Source organism: Petromyzon marinus, chromosome 6 (genome assembly GCF_048934315.1).
Source record: "Petromyzon marinus isolate PM22_M1 ecotype Great Lakes invasive population chromosome 6, UKy_Petmar_22M1.pri1.0, whole genome shotgun sequence".
Lineage (NCBI taxonomy): Eukaryota > Metazoa > Chordata > Hyperoartia > Petromyzontiformes > Petromyzontidae > Petromyzon > Petromyzon marinus.
Genome location: NC_133672.1, coordinates 5793681 through 5811128, shown reverse-complemented (window position 1 = coordinate 5811128; position 17448 = coordinate 5793681). Strand labels below are relative to the sequence as shown.

General features: G+C 46.9%; 1 protein-coding gene across 13 annotated transcripts in view; it reads left to right on the top strand.

The window, feature by feature from the left end:
- LOC116939631 (ryanodine receptor 2-like) overlaps window positions 1–17448 on the top strand; it is a 332153-nt gene that overhangs the window by 234129 nt on the left and 80576 nt on the right. For 12 of the 13 annotated variants that reach the window (XM_032948287.2, XM_076062962.1, XM_076062947.1 and 9 more), the window contains 14 exons: window positions 846–986; window positions 1745–1908; window positions 2488–2566; window positions 3830–3919; window positions 4803–4940; window positions 7761–7841; window positions 8343–8418; window positions 10074–10197; window positions 11190–11305; window positions 11623–11702; window positions 12067–12188; window positions 13262–13311; window positions 15008–15068; window positions 15930–16168. In XM_032948287.2, the coding sequence (XP_032804178.2) occupies window positions 846–986; window positions 1745–1908; window positions 2488–2566; window positions 3830–3919; window positions 4803–4940; window positions 7761–7841; window positions 8343–8418; window positions 10074–10197; window positions 11190–11305; window positions 11623–11702; window positions 12067–12188; window positions 13262–13311; window positions 15008–15068; window positions 15930–16168 (1561 nt within the window). Of the gene's footprint in view, window positions 1–845; window positions 987–1744; window positions 1909–2487; window positions 2567–3829; window positions 3920–4802; window positions 4941–7760; window positions 7842–8342; window positions 8419–10070; window positions 10198–11189; window positions 11306–11622; window positions 11703–12066; window positions 12189–13261; window positions 13312–15007; window positions 15069–15929; window positions 16169–17448 lie in introns of all 13 variants that reach the window. The other variant, XM_076062930.1, reaches the window with a different exon arrangement.

Below are 17448 nucleotides of genomic sequence, written 5' to 3'. Positions count from 1 at the left end.
GTGGTGTTCGCCACCGTCCGTGACCGAACTGGCCAGCGAACTATGCCACTGAAATAATAATAATAAGGAAGCATAGGGTTGTGCTGTTCGCCTTTTAGCATTATCTGGCCTAACACTGATGAGACAAGGCCAAAAAGCCTCCTTTATTAACCACACATGCTTGTTTTACCACCAGCATGTGTTGTTAATTCAGACGTTATGCCTTGTGATAGGTGTATCTGTTTGGTGTTTGAACATCTTAGCACCTCCTGTATTATTGCCGGAAACGGTAAAGCCTATTATTTTTTGCATTATTTCGATACCGACAGCAAGGGTCTCGTACATATAGGCGCGAGTTAATGTGGTTCACCCATGTGCAGTGTTTGAATTGTGACCAGCGGCCTGGTCCGTACGTGGACTGGGTGCCATCTACAAAGAGAAGACATGGAATAGAGCACGTGAACTGCCAGCAATCAATAACAGCCCTTTGAAGGCAGATTTGCTGCATTTAACATTGTTGTTTTAACTCCGTGGAAATGTTAAATACAGCATCAAGCTATTGGCTAAAACTTGTCAGGGAAAATAACTTGGTCTGAGACTTGTAGAACTGTTTGTTTCACTCGAAAATATTTCTGAACACGCAATATATTTGTACATTTACTCGGATGCCAAATGCATTGGGAAAACCTTATAAACAAAGCATCCGAACCTCAAAACTAATATCCTATGCAATACACTTTATAAATGTTATAATTTAAGTAAAACGCTTCCACTCTACATGGGCCCTCTCAACACTGATTGGCCATTGTTGCCATCCACTGTTAGCTGCCAATGCTGAACATGGTCGCGCCGTCCGCTGTCTGCAGGTTCTGACCAATCACTTTGAGCGTTGCTGGAAGTACTATTGCCTGGCGAGTGGCTGGGGCAGCTACGGGGCAGCGTCAGAGGAGGAGCTGCATCTCACACGCAAGCTCTTCTGGGGCGTGTTCAATGCGCTGTCCAAGAAGGTGACCACGGCCACCCTCCGCAGTCATCACCATCACCACAATCATCGGAGCCCAATTGTGCTTCGACACGAGCCGAGTGAAGAGAATTACGGCATGTTGGAGAAGCGGCCTCTTCAACGCGAGTCAATTGAGTGGGCCGGTTTTACCCAGCACTGCTTGAGAACTGTCGCTGATGTTCCACGTTCTGTTCAGCAGGGTGACGGCTTAAAACTTTTTGATCCAGCACTGGATAGGTCAAGTCAAAGTATCTACTTGGTCTTAGCGTGGGGCAGTGCTCATCTCCATTAGCAGCCCTGAACCAGTGCTAGACAATCCCCATAGAATATGCATCGAATCGTATTCTTAATCGTTTTATTTAGAGGTTCGCGATTTCAAATCCAACGGTTTGCCTTGCTTAATACTCCGGGTGTATTCAGTACGCTTCACAGTGGAAGTTAAAGATCCCATGACATCATTCAAATTGAATAGGCCAATAGGCCATTGCTTGCCAGCGTCCTAGTCCAATTTTTGGATTACATTGAGCAATGATCGCCACCTGCTGGCAGACATGCCCGATTGCAGGCCTAAACTGAGTCCCCTTGTGCTGCACAAGGAGAGCTGCCACTGTGGGGGGGGGGGGGGGGTACCCTTCGAATGTTGTTTGAGATGAGATGTGACCTGATATGAGGTGCTTTGAGTCGCTGAGACATATAAGTACCGCCGCCTTATAAACGCAAAGACGATCGTCATCATCATTATTATTATTACTATGATTACAGCCTTACGAGCAGGAGCTGTTCAAGCTGGCGCTGCCGTGCCTGGGCGCCATCTCGGGCGCCCTGCCCCCCGACTACATGGAGTCGAGCCGCATGGTCGCGATGGACAGCCAGTCCTCGCTGGACGCCGAGGGAAACTTCAAGCCGCAGCCCATCGACACGTCCAGGTGCGGGAGCGCTGAGCCATTGAGCCAGCGGCAGGACAATGCCCCCATGCCGTCAGTTCTCACGCCTGTTTCTTTCCCGTGACGTGACACTGTTGACGGTCTACAAAGTGGTACCCGTTTTATTTTGTGAAATCGTGGATGGATGATCGGCTAAATGGATGGGGTAAATTGGCCTACCGTTGGAATTTAAAATCACGTCTGCCCATTCGGGCGCAACACAAGCATCCGTCATCAGGTCTGCTGATATTTACTGTTAAAATTATAAATAAAGGTGTATAGTGTCATATCAATCGAGTTTGCAGGTAATGGCTTTTACGTCACAGTGCAGGAATTTCCTCTAAAAGCTTTGGGACTCGCTGGAAATATTCTGGATGTATAGCTTAAGACCTGTTTTATCATTTTGGCACTGTTTTGAAACTACTACATTAATATCTCACAGGTAAAGAGCCTGACTATAAACCTCCAAAACATCGTTGTGATAAAAAAAATAACATGACATTTGTTAAAATTCATATTTGTGAGAAAAAATCACTTCCGTTGCATCACTCATGCTTGTTTTGTCTGCATGCATCTTTGCAGCATCACCATCCCGGAGAAATTGGATTTTTTCATCAATAAGTATGCAGAGCACGTCCATGACCACTGGTCGATGGAAAAGGTAGGGTTCACACAGCAGCCAGGCCTGGCACCTCACGGCTGACCCTCCCCTCGGTGGGCTTGCGGTACGGCTCAGCTTTGGAACGTCCGTCCTCATTGTGTGTGTACAGCAGAAGCGATGGAAGAAGGGCACCAACTCTTGTATGTATCCTTACACCAGTTACTTCTGTTGGATGGCCAATTCGTGTTTGAGACCTCATGGTATCTGCTTTGCAAACGTAATCGTACATTTCTAAAAAAAAAAAGTATCCAGAATCTAAACGAGGCAAAGTGTGTTTGCCGACACGTCACAGACCTGGAATATGCAGATGCAGTCCTAACAGAGGCACGCACTAGCACACACGAGAGGCAGTACAAACATTTTCATTATAAGGCAATATTAAATGTGCAGACTCAGTCTGCGGTTATGACAAATACGAGACTCGTCAATAGGCCTACCACACAGCCCTGGATAGAAGGCAGACCTAACAGAGGTAAGGAAAGCGCCAGTCAGGATTAGACCCCAGATCGGCACGAGTGTGCGCGTGGCCAGTGAGAGCCCATTGATCACCAGGCTGAGACCATCATCTCACCACGCTTGGTAATGTGGTTTGGTAGTGGGCGGCCGCGTGGAGCGTAATCCAGAGTCTCCGCAGTGCTGGCGTAGCACTCTCACTCCTGAGCCACCTGGCCCACTCCGCTGGATGCTTTCTTAACCCTTTCCCGTTCCGAGACGTCTCTACAAGTTGCGAGGGTGGTTGTCCCGTTCGCCGCTGAATCTAGGAACGCGCAAGCAGTTAGCATACATTTTATTTAGAGAGGCGAAGTAGCGCCGTTGTTTTTATAAACATTGTACTGACCACAGAGAACTGCAGCGATACGACCACACTCTATGATAGCTGACGCCAAACTGTGCCGTGTGCGCTTCCGCATGGCCTTGTGGGAGCCTCGGGACGTCTTTCTGACCTGAAGATGTACCGATAAAGTTATTTTAGTTTTTATTCCGATTCCGATGCGATGATGTGCACGTGCATCATAGGAACGGAAATTGGCATGTTGAATGCCAATTGAAAAGTCCTCTCTCCATACCGTGTCAACCCATACGGTTTACCCATATGCTTGTACAAGGAAATTGAGTTTTCAGGTCCACACGGCATACAGCTTTGTAGGATGAACGTTTAGATGTTTAAGAGCACGGGGTCACCAATTAGGTCTGAATTGTTTTGCAATAAGGTAGGCACTGATAAGGGGTTGACAGGTATGTCTATCTCTCTCTGTTTGACAGTATGCAGAAGGGTGGTCATATGGCGAGGTCCTCAATGAAGAAAGCAAAAGTCACCCCCTCCTCAAGCCATTCAAACTCTTTTCTGACAAGGTAATGAAATCGGGTTGGCGTTGTATTCATTGTATTCACCTGCGTCATTCATTTTATTGCGAGGCTTCGATAATAGCTTACATAATCATAAACACATTCCTGCAGAGGGAGCTGGTAGGAACGTTGGGTTGCTCGGTCAATGGCCAGGGTCAACGGTGGTACGTGGTGTATTCCGCAAATATGCCCGACTGTGAGGGTGGGCACAAGCCGGCGTGAGTAGGTTAAACGTTGAGTTTTATAAGGGCACCACGGGGTGACCAGCCCCTACCCACCTAACCCCACCCCTCCCACCCCCCACCCAGCCCCACCCTCCCCACCCAGCCCCTCCCCACCCTCCCCTCCCCACCCAGCCCCACCCTTCCCACCCAGCCCCTCCCCACCCTCCTCTCCCCACCCAGCCCCTCCCTCCCCACCCAGCCCCTCCCCACCCTCCCCTCTCCACCCAGCTCCACCCCTCCCATTTTTGGATGCACGACGGACGGACACAATAATCCCCTGTGGGCTGGTGGTGTAACCAGGAGGTTCCTACCAGTATAAGCTAGAGATAATGCTGAGCAAAGTCTCATTGAACCCAAAGCACTTTTTTGAAGAGGGTCCTACATTCGGATGTTTGCCGAATACCATGAATTAATATTTGGGATGTAGAATGGAATTGGAAAACCCGTAGAAAATCCATGAACATGAGGGGTTTACACTTAGCACTGCCACCATCTAGCCACCTAGCAGCCCCTAATGCCATTTGTAGTGCCTATCGGAGAGCCAGGATAGTAGTGTCATTTGCGAGAGTGAACCGGGTTAGGATGGTGCAGGGTGTGACGCAGGGTGGCGCAGGGCGTGTCTGTAAACCGAGCTGAGTGTGAGACGCCGTGCGTTGTGGCCGCAGGAGAAGGAGGTCTACCAGCTGCCGGTGAAGGAGTCCCTGAAGACCATGCTGATGCTGGGCTGGGCAATCGAGAGGACACGAGACGGAGGGGCGGCCGCCATGCAGGCCAAGCCGCAGCGCCTCCCGCACTCAAGCAGCGTGAGCAACGCGCAGGGGGGCATCTACATTTTGCAGGGCAGGACAGGGGGGGGGGGCATTGCAGTTGCATATGTCCACGTGTGCTTTTTGTACGAGTGTATCTAATCGGAGATGCGGGGGAAGGACAACGAACTAAACACAAAAAGCATTTCTAAAGAAATTAGTTGTCAATTTGTATGAATGCGTGAGTGTGTGTCTCTCCCAGAATGTACTACATGTGTGCTTGTGTGCTTGGGTGTTTGTGGGGAGCAATGGCTAAGTGGTTCGGAGCACTGCGCCACGATCACAACGTGAGTTTGATTCCTGGCCAAACACAACATCAGAGGCGCTGGTGGTGGATGAACCTGGCCTGGATCTCTCCTCAGATTATAATTAATCCTTAAGCGATGAGAATATTGTGTAGTATGTGAACTTAGGCCATGGAGAAGTAAAGGCGGGCGGGCGGGCGGGCGGGCAAGCATGGTGCTTGCTATGACATCCTACTGCGTGTCCCTGCTGACCTTAAACTGTGCTTGCCGACAGTGACTTTCCCGGCAGTGTGGATGGCCTAATGGGCGTATATAAACTCCGGTGTAGTTTCAAAGTTAATTTCGTTAACCAGGTGAGAACTCAAGAGACCAGGATAGTTGCGTTTTCAAAATTTACTTGGGTCACCAAAATGACCAAAGCAAAAAAAGTAAAGCAATGAGGCAAAAGAGAAATTGGAACAAAAACAAGCGTAGGAAACCAGTGCGCTGTGGATCCTATTCACCTGGGATAAATTCCTGGCCACGCACACTTGTACCACTTGGTGTCTAATCCTGACTGGCGTTTTCCCTACATCTGTTAGGTCTGCGTTCTACCCAGGGCTGTGCACACCATACACTACTGATACACCGTTAGGCTTATTGTTGAGTCTCGTTTTTGTGATAACCACAGGTTGAGTCTGCACATTAAATTTGTTGTATTCTTAAAATGTTTTTACTGCTTCTCACGTGCGCTAGTGCGTGCTTGTGTTTGTTAGAAGGACTGCACTGCTTTTTACATTTAAGCGCACGAGTGCCTAGCTGGACTTGCCCTTAAGTCGGTGTTTCCTGTATGACACCGTTGAAACCCCATGGTGTGTGGAAAGACCTGAGGACACACCCTGCGACATTGCATTCAGCAAACAGATGAGCGAATGGCTATGACAACCCTGTACATGCTTTGCGTTTAAGTTGCACTCGTTAATTGGTTGGCAGTCGTTTGAAGATAGTGTACTAACCCGGGCTCAAGCACTTTGTTTAACGGTTGTCTTAATTGTTTGCTTTCACTGCTTGGGCTAGTTGAGACCTCTAAGGGAGGTGAGTAACTTGTAATAACCAAGCATTCAAATTTTTTCGTCTTGTGTATAGTTTAAGCCCTCGGGGGGGGGGAAACGACCCACACGTCATCCGCCGTAATGTGAAAGCGAAGTTGTTGGCAGGCGCATGCGTTCCGACGAGCGGTAGTGCTCAGCCGCGTGCCATCGAGCGCCATCTAACTCCACTTTCTTTTGCAGTGACGCGTGCGCATCTGTATTCTCATTCGCTTGCGTCTATTGTACGACCACATCTGCGGCAAAACTCGCAGAGCGGCGGCGCCCGATATCAATTCGCCGACATCAGCCGGCACGTGAACATAATGCATGCTGAATTCTACACGCGGGTCGCTGAGCGTGAACGTGTTTGTTGTGGCGGGTGCTTTGTGGTGGTGGGATTGTAACAGTGGGCGGGATTGTGGCCTCGCCTTTCGTCGCACTGTGCTGTGACCCCCAATGCCGGGCATATTCTCGGCAACCGCATCCACTCACCTCAACATCGTCGAGCACCATTTCCTGTCAAATTAGTCCCTTTTCAATCGAAGCGGTAAATCGAAGTTTAATCCCAACAACATAACGACCGGGAACAATGTAGACCCGAGGGCATTTTTTTTCCCCCAAGAGGTTCATACGGCATGTACGGTTAATTGCTGGGTTATTCGATCGTGTCGTGTTGATGAAGGTTAATCTGAAAATTGTGCTTAAACGTATTATTCTGGGTTTTTTTTTTTTCCGGGGAACTCTTGGTGCATAGTTGTTCGAAGAATGGGAATTGTCGGAGGTTGAGCCATAAGATGGTTTCTTAGGATTGCAAGATGGATGTGCTTTAATTTCTTGCAGTCTAATATTTATAATGGAGACTTGAAGCTTTTTTGCGTCAAATGAATTCTGGCTAAAAGTATTTAACACACTGAGTTTCAATTTTATTTTCGGCACGCGTTAAATTTCTTTGCAGGAGGTTAGATTGGTATTTCACAACGTCTCTTTTAGAATTTGCTGAAGCCCACGTAATAATTCTTACAGTCTGGATGCGGCGATCGCTTATGCTTCACAATGAAATCCTGCCACTGACAAAAAAAAAGATTTGCTTCATATTCCATGGTCTTGTCCTCCTGATTAGAAGTCAATAATGTGATTTTCTTTTGTGCTTCTTCTCAGATTTAATCCAGATGCAAATTACAATTGTTTGTTCGGCCATTGTAGTCCCAACATTTAAACTCCTCACAATCTAGAATGGAAAGTCTGTATGGCAACTTAAATTCTGAAGTATATCAGCATAGTTTTAAAGGCATCACCTGTGTGTTTTTGAATCAATATCCTATGCATATCCTATCTATCATCGTAAATAAGCCCAGTTATGATGGTAAGCCATTAAATTAAATGCAGAACTTAATATTCCAGCCGACACCCTGTCCTTTCACATGTGGAGCTTTTGTGAGCTAACCTCTCAAGAGATTTTGCCGCATGCTCGTTAAAATTCCTCGCCCTGTTCCTCTCTGCAGCAAAGCTCATTTGAATCTCCCCACGGCTTCACGCCACGACCCCTGGACATGACCAACGTAACACTGCCTCGGGATCTGCAGGTCAGTCTTTGCTCTCAGCCGATGATTCTTCTTTTTCTTGGATGTTGTTGCAACCTGAGGTTTATTTTCAAAACTGGAAGATGACCGAGATGTCAAACACTTGGTGAGAACACTGAGTAGCTACCACAAATTAGTTCCTGGGTTCGAATCTGGACAATATCCAACAATTATTACGTCGAGTTCTCAAGTGTGGTGCGTTTGTTGGTCTCAGCCAAGTCACAAAAAGACTCAACAAACATTGATAGAGCCTAGAAAAGATAGGCCCCTCGTATGGACAAAGAGGCCTAGGGAGGGGAGTTAATAAGTACGTGTGATATTCAATTCCAGGGCGATGGTTTGACACAAAGTGATAAAAAAAATCTTAATGCATGACTACGATCACACATTTGAGATATAATTGTGAAAAAAACTAGAATGATGTGGGATTCCCTGTGTGCTTTGATTAAATATATATTTTTTACAAGTGAGGGTTTTTTTTTACATTCTTACTTCTGTCACCAGAACATGTCAGAGACTCTGGCTGAAAATTACCACAACACTTGGGCAAGTAAGAAGAAGATGGAAATTGAAGCCAAAGGTGAGGCCCTGCCCCTGGTTCTAAATAAAATACAACAATAACATCTCACTCATTCAGCAATGGTCATTCGTTTCGTTTCGTTAAGTTTGTTACATTTTTGAGCCAGCTGAGCCAGGATTGGGGAAAAAACTTAGCCCACCTTTCACCCAGGCAACTGGCGAGCACAGGCAAGTTGTTACTAACCTAACATTAAAACTAGCAATTACAAACTCTATACTCTTTGGTTCTTTCGGTAAAGTCACATAAGTAGAAATAAAATAAAATAAAACAAATCACGACGTTTCGATCGCAACACAAGCGATCTTCATCAGGTGGGACAACCACAGCAAGAACATGCTGAAGTCGGCGGGAGAGCTGCCGTGGCAAGAGGTTATATAGGTCAGAGAGGGGGGAGGAGGCAAGGGGGGAGAGAGAGAGGGGGGGTAGGGGGAGGGGTCGCGTGAGCGCTAGGGGAAGAGGACGTGAGGCTGGGGGGGGATGTGTACGGGGCTAGCAGTAAACCGGCAGGTACGATGGAAACAACAACCAGTTAAGGCATTACCCGGTTGATAGCATCCTTCCAATGATTGTTCAATTTGTATCCATCTTCTCGGTTCAGGTTTTGTTTATGTTTATATATCTGGATGGCTTCATGAACAAACCTTTGATAGTAGCCCGAAAGTTTGCAGAGTACCTTGGTCTCGGAAAAAACAATATCATGCGAGCCCACAGCATTATAACAATGGTCAGCCACGGCAGAGGTATTGGTTCTGCCATGTTTCAGATCTGCCGAGACATTGGTTCTGCCATGTTTCAGATCTGTCGTGACATGTCGTTTCGTTTCCCCAATGTAACTGCTATCGCAGGTACAACTCAGTTTGTAGACTCTAGGGTATTGCATGTCAGGAATGACCTCCTTCACAGATGGGATTAGATCACGGATTTTGTGTACTGTATTGAATCGGACCTGGAGACAAACAACATAAATAATATTAAAAATAAGAATAATTGTTTTATAAATCTCATCAACAGGTCCACATGTTTTGTTCGCGTAACAAATGTATTAATGTATTAATTGGATGTGCCGGGTGGATGGGGGGGGGGGTATGACACATTGTACTTATGCGGTCTGATCTGAAGATCAGTTTATGAATCATAACTTTGGTCACGACAGCCAACGTGTTAAAGCGAGAGAAGCGCTCATCAGTGTCTGTTTTTTCAAGTCGGAAATCAGATTCTCCACCTCTGAAACTGTTGGGCAGCCAGCATACGGCAGTACAATCTTGATAAAAAGTTCTAGGGGTTTCCTGTTAAAACCATGGACTAATTAGAACTACTTAAGACGCACGATTGTATACATCGGTGCACATCGATAAACTTCATAATTGCAAGTAATTTAAACTTTTAACTAACCAAGTTAAGCTAAGAAGGTACAAAGAAAAATCGTATAATATTTTTTTAAAATTGAATGATTCGGATGCTTTTCTGAGAAAGCAAGGTATTGGAATGAATTTGAACGCAAATAAAAATTGCCGCTTAAATCGGGATGGTAACAAACTCACATTCTGAAGAAAAAAAAACCCGATGGACTCATTGTCATATTATTCTACGTATGTGTGCGTGTGTGCATGCTTGTGTCTGTGTATACGTGTGTGTGGGTGTGTGCGCCCAAGCAGGGGGTGGCACCCATCCCCTGCTGGTTCCCTACGATACGCTGACCGCCAAGGAGAAATCCAAGGACCTGGAAAAAGCTGAGGAACTTTTCAAGTTCTTGCAGATCAACGGATACACTGTCTCCAGGCACGCATCGCCCCACGGTCCCGTTGTGTTACTAAGCTGAAGTGTCTCTCGACTCAAACTAGCACGGGTAGTTAATTATTTTCATTGGTGGCTCTGAATAGTGGTTGGGAAAATCCACATTCCGATGGTAAGGCCAGACTCTCAACGTCATGGCTACTGTTAACTTCTCACAATGTAGCCGTGCAATGGGACAAGAAATGGCTGATTTCTTAATCTTATGGAAATGCAGCAACAATGGGCAAAAAAAGGGCACCCCTTTGTGTGTGCATCCGCGTGTGCACGTCGGGGTTTGAACGCGTTCCTGTGTATGTGTCCTGCACGTGTTTCCAAATTTTGAATGTGCAGGCATAGAGGCGTGTTACTCATTTGGGTGCACGCATGCGTGCGCGTGCTGTACAAGTTGCCACTAAAAAGCAGCGAGTGAGTCGGCAAAGTGTTGCCTCTACCAGTCACCACAGTCAATTAGCCCATAATAGCTGGATCCATCCCGTGACCTCCTTCCTGCCAGCGAGCCTTCCACGCACTGCACGGTGCCTCAGAGGGGACCGCTTTTGGCTAAAGCGTTGCAGTGGCGTCACTCCCACTTAGTGGCCAATGGGGGTTATTGTCGTCACAAAAGCGATTGAGGCTATGCGGGGAATCTCTGTCCTGTCTTATGGTACGTGGAGAGTGGTACTCCATCGGTAGACTCGCTACGCTACGAACTAGTTTCGCTTCCTGCTCACAGCCAGCATCCGTGACAAATATTATAAGCCGGTCATGGGCCTCCTCTAGGTCGACTCAGCCGTAAATGAGTACAGGAGTGCTCTGTGTAAACATCGACATTAGAGAGACAAATTCCGCCGGGCGTGGTTGCTGGCCACCCCACGCCCCTCATGCGCCGTGCCGGCCTTCATAGGTGCTCGCCAACAGCGCTCACCCCAACAGCCTGTTAAAGGCTGGGGGGTGGGTGGGGGAATCTTCATCTTTACTATTTACGGTACGTGAGACAGAGGCGCCAAGGACATGGAGATGGACGCCTCGTCCATCGAGAAGCGCTTTGCGTATGGAATTCTGCAGCAGCTCATCAACTACGTGGAGAGCGCCCACGGCTACATCACGCAGCTTGGTGAGCTCGGGGGCCTCTGTTTCGTACGGGACCTTTTTTGGAAGCATCAAAATGATGAAAAATGAGAAGAGGTTTTTTTTTTTTTACCCTTTCTGGCAATAAAACGGCTGTTAAGATGTTCAAACACACCAAAAATAATGCAGCAAGTCTGCATTAAGCACACGTACTTGTGGCAAAACATGTAAACACGCGCTCTGATAATTAATATATACATTGTCCTTGAAACTGATTGGCCTACACCAGAGACGTGCCAGACCAGGAATTGTCTCGTCCGTTGTTACTGTGAGCGTGTAATTTAAGATCCCGGATTCTTGCAGATTTCGCCATGACCAAAAGGAAGGAAGAGAGAGCATCGAACAAGTATCCCCACGAGCAGGAAATAAAATTCTTCGCCAAGGTAATGAAAGCACGCGCACGCATTCACAACGCCAACCCTCCTCTGATTGCTCGCCCCCTTGCGGCGAGACTCAGCGGACGCACTTGAAGCGCCGTTTGGGATTGTGTCGCTGACAGGCGCAGCGGTGTAAATGTAAACTCACACCTCGCCGTGCCGGTATCAGTGGCAGTCAAAGTGCCTCCCTGTGCAGCATTGTACATTGCCATTGGCAGCTCTGAGGCACTGATGAAACTACTCCTTGGTAGGATGGTGAAGCGGTATCACAGTGGTTAACAGAGTTTTCTTACCATCTAAACAAAATACAGCCAATCTCCCAATCCTCACAGTGACACCGTAACGTTTTCTCCCCTACGTCTTTGCGCAGGTGGTGCTGCCCCTGATAGATCAGTACTTCCAGAACCACAGGCAGTACTTCCTGTCGACGCCCAGCAGCCTGCTGAGCAGTGGAGGCCACGCCTCCAACAAGGAGAAGGAGATGGTCACCAGGTTCGTTGCACTCCTCCCCCACTCCTCGTCACACCACCGTCACGCAGAGCCCCAATTTAGCGTGGAAGAATAGGCCAAAAATGAAGGACCGTTAACGCAATCACATGACACGTTGTTTCACATATTCAACTATCGATGTCACGGTCATTGTAAATTCCTCCAAACCCCATCGTTCCTTGCGGATGTCCGCACGTGGCTTTTGCTTCACAAAGACCTCGAACAATCCTTTGACACGCACGAGACCAGGACAAAGTTCCCCACGAATAGACTTATCTACGTGGCTTTACCGAAGGACCCAAAGAATATGAATTCCTGCAGTCACAAAAGCTTTAAGTCAAGATTTAGACTTAACAGAGTTTTGGGGCAAGTGTTGTGAGCGGGCAGCACCTGTGAAGGCCTGCAAGGCACACGGGGGGGCGGGGGGGGGGGTGGCCGGCACCATGCCTTGTAACCGCCTTTGTCCCCGTGGCGATGTTTACACACCGCACCAGGTACTCATTTCAGGCTGACACGCACACACACGCACCCACTCACTCACACACGTAGATATGTGGTGTAGATTTATTTATATTTTCTGCCGTATTCTTTATTGCCTATGGTAAAAAAATCACCTACAGTACACCCATTTCCATAATTTCTTTGAAGCTAAGCCGATTTGAGCCTGGCCAGGATAGTGCTTGGATGGGCGAATGCCTTGAATAACTGGTGTTTAGGGCTACAGGACCACATTCTAGCCAGCAGAGTCCATTGTTGCACTGTACTTACATGATCCCATGTCTATCTATACTCCTCCGCCCACACCAACTGGCACTGACCAGAGTAGCGAAGTGTAGCAAAATCATCCCCACAACCAGCATGCCCTGCGGGTGATGCTCCTCTTCCAGTAGGGGATTGACGACAGTGCTGTACATGTGCACAGCATTCGTAAGCAATCACCGCAGTCAGCAATTTTCCTCATGACCTGACCGTTGTTTCGCAGTTCGTTCGATGACAATTAATGCGTTCAAGAAGAATACCAAAATGTTTTTTTCCATTTCTTCCTCTTCTCTCTCGCTTCCTCGTTTCCTCTGTAGCCTCTTCTGCAAATTGGCCGTTCTTGTCCGGCATAGGATTTCTCTCTTTGGTAAGAGTGGTCTTTGGGATCCTGGTTTGTATTCTGTGTTGTGTTGGCCGGGAGTGTTGTTGTTGTTGTTGTTGAGGGTATTTTTTTTCTTCAAATGCATGTTGTGGTGCCAGACGTTTGCATGCTACACGATACTAACATCCATTGGCAGGATCTATTTCGCTCTCACATTTTGTAACCACCAAACGACCTTTAATCTTTCATCTTATTTGCGAATCCAGGGTTTAATCTAAGGGTGTTTTATGTACATGTATAAAAAAAAATGGACAGGATTTAGGACTGGAAGATATTTAACTTTACCGATCATAAGTCTTGACTTTTCTCACCAAGAAAAGAACACGTTAATTAATGTGCCCATGGTGGAGTGGGGGGGGGGGGAGGCAGTGGCATAATGGTTATCCCATTGCGCTATAATCCCAGAAATACCTGAGTTCAATTCCCAGCCGCGCTGAACACCCACGGCGAATGATATTTGGACCGGTGTTCCCCTTCACTTCAACAACCCACATTGACCAGCTTGGTGGTGAATTGTAGTAAAAAAAAATCTCAACTGACGTGTTATGGGGAAGCCTTCACCCATCAGTGGATTGACAAAGGGTTGTACATTATCAACATACAGATGATCGCAGAGTAGCAGAGTGTTCACGTCACGTCAAACTGTCTCCCTGCTCTCCGTTTGGTTGGCGGTGGTAGTCTTCATTGGTGTGCCAGAGCCGGTGGTGGGAATTACGTGTCCCTAAGCTGTTGATTGCTTAAATCTCTTCACGCATTAAAATGAGTCCGCACGTATAGATGTCATATATATTACTCCTGATATGATGCGATGGATAGACTGGCTCCTGTTATGGGAAATGCAGAATTTCCATCACTGGTTCGAGCCTGTCAACACAGATGAGCACTGCCCCCCACTCACGCTCTTTCGGGTTTGGAGACAGTTTTAGTCTTGGCTGCCGAGTGGCATTCAAGTTCTTCGGCATTTTCGTTAGCTTCTGATTTAATTTTGCATACAGAACTGTAGCAGCTGCTCCCATTATTATTATAATTCCCGAGCGTTGAGAATAGGTTTTCCCCTTTTTTCTGGCAACAAAACAGGTGTTAAGATGTTAAAACACCAAACTGAAACCTTTTTACAAGGAATCATGTTTGCATTCTGACCACAATACTTGTGGTCAGAATGCAAACAAAAAACATGCTCTGATAATATGATGCATTGTCTTTGAAACTGATTGGTCCACGCCAGATACAGCTTTCTTTTGAGCCTAATCTCAAAATGGCGTTAGAGCAGAGGACGCCAAAAGGCGTACAGCGAATATATTATCAGAGTATTTTTTTGTTTGCATTCTGACCACAAGTATTGTGGTTAATGCAGACATGATTTCTTGTAAAAGGTTTTAGTTTGGTATTTTAACATCTTAACAACTAAATTTTGATTTAAAGCTTTCGTGTAGTTTTGGGTGTAGTTTTGGTGGAGAGCCTCTATACCATGGGTGTAGTTTTCCCTAGCGTTGCTGTTTCTCGTTGCGCTGGTTTTTTTTAAGGAACCCTTTGTGTATCCCGCTTGCTTTTGTATTCTGGTTGCCTTTTCTGCTCTCTTGTGTTTCTGCATTTGATATCACAGGCACATACACACTAACATACACACACACACGCACTCATACACACACACACTTCTCTTACTGTGATGTGTGGCGAGCAGGGAGTGACGCCACTGCCATGGTGAACTGCCTACACATCTTGGCTGGATCGCTTGACTGCAGGTGCCCACCATGGTCTACATTAAACACGCACGCCTGTCGAATGACACACACACACTAACACACATACAAAATACACATACATACAATTAGACACCAACACACATGCAGAACACACATGTACAATTACACACACGTATACACACATGCAGAACGCACACATATGTACAATTACACCCCAATGCACGTTGTCAGCACTGGAAGAAACAATGAGTAGGTGTGCATCCCTGAAAAAGTAATACCAATACTGGCTTCTATAGCTATCACAAAGCTACATCTGAGATCCCCTCAAGTGATTGATGTTCCACAAAGTAAGGGCAGCACTTTCCCACCCACTCTGCCGCTGCTGAAAATGCTCAACGTATGACAGTCAAACTGATATTGTAAAGCCTCACAGCTGGAATTTAACCAAGGTAAGTGTAGAAACAAATTCTATGTGTTTCTTTGTATAGTTATTAATGACTGGGCTGAGATTATCAGCCCGCGAAACTTGAAGAACCTAATTTGTGTGAAACCAGCTACCTGGATTCACACCCAGGATCTTAGGAGTCTTTTTTTTCTTCCGTACGGCTGATGTAGGTGCAGAGCAACAACTACAATTTCACACTCAGGTGGTCAAGCCCAGATCAACAGATCTTAGGAATAACACATCAGCATTCTGACCTCTGAGCCACCTGGTCGCGTCCAGCCGACTTGTTCCGGAAACCCTTGCAGCGAGCGAGCAAGTGCGCATCCTCCCTGTAGGGCTTCTCGTTCAGTTGTTTTGAGTCCGATCCCAAATCCCTTGGATTCCTTCGCTCGTGAGAAACGTCACAACCCAACGAGCCGGCCACCGACCTCGCCGACCCCCCCCCCCTCCCCCAGAACGGTGATGAAGGTGGGGCCCGACAGCGTGAAGGCAGCGCTTCGCGCGTTCTTCGAGAGCGCCGCCGAAGACCTGGAGAAGACGATGGAGAACCTGAAGCAGGGCCGCTTCACACACTCGCGGAGCGCGCTCAAGGGCGTGGCGCAGACCATCAACTACACGTCCGTGGCCCTGCTGCCGCTGCTCTGCTCGCTCTTCGACCACATCGGGCAGCACCAGTTTGGCGTTGACCTCATACGTAGGTGACCCTCCACTCCGTTGCCAGCCTTTGCGGCCCTTGTCCCCCGGGCTCATTGGATGCTCACGGAAGGCACCGTAAAATTGTTTATTATTGTTATTTGTATGTGTGCATGTAATGTTGAACTTTGTATGCACCATACGTAGCCAGCCGTGCTAATCAGAGGTGCGGTGAAGGACAACAAGCTAAACATAGAAGTAGTTATTATTTTTCTTTACTTTTTTATAATGCGCAGCAGACCCAACAAAGGGCTTCAGAGCGCCGCCGTACAGTAACATTTTTTGCAAAAACAGTTTACCTAACATATCTCAGGCAATAAGTAGGTTTTAAGAAATAAGTCAGACTCACTTCTGGTTTTACACTTATATCGGTTGCAGATCATGATGTAGAATGTCAGCCAAGTTGTTTCTGATGAACAGCCAGCATTATCATTTTGATTGGAAAGCTCGGTGGCTGACTAAGTTGTTTTCGTACGTGCATGAAAGTGATATTTGGCGACTGGCCAGATGACACTGGTAGAATGCTCAACTCACAATTGGGAGATTGCGAATCAAAAATCCTAGCCAAGGGTGAATGCAGTCCATCCATCCCTCGGAGGTCAATAAATTGAGTAACACTTTGCAGAAGGTTAAATAGTGGATTTAAATGCGGAAAATAGCCACTGCCATAGAATTGTGGAATTTCCACCACTTGCCTAGGGTCACCGATATCATTTTAGCTATAAAGTGGATGAGTGACATGAGTAGCATTTCAGTGTACCATGCGCTTGTCTTTATTGTCGTATTCTTGGATGTCTTAATGCATTTAATTACGGTATTATTGTGTTCATTTAAAAATGTGTGTGAAGTCCCATTCGTCATAGATCCGTCTCATTTGAATAGACGTCAGTAAAATTTAAAGTCGAATTTCTGCCTAAATAAGTTTGAACCATACCACGGGACAGAACGAATATCACAAGGTGAAGCACCCCAGAACAATTAAAAAAAACCTACACATGCAAACAGATAATACTCAAAATCTCGCTCGTATGCTGGGCCACCTCGTCACCCAAGCGTTTTAGGTGTTTCACAGCATTGCGTGGTGTCCTCATCCGCTGCTGCTGCTGCTGCTATTTCACAAAGGTGCGTGACGATACTCGGTGGGTGGGCTGCCACTCATCTTTACTACAGCTGTTGCAGGTTTCAATCCAGTTATTTGAGTTGTGAGCCGCCTTGCCAGGATTGTGCAACACGTGGTCCGCTTTTCACCCTGGCAACCGGGGAGGACAGACATAAGTTGTT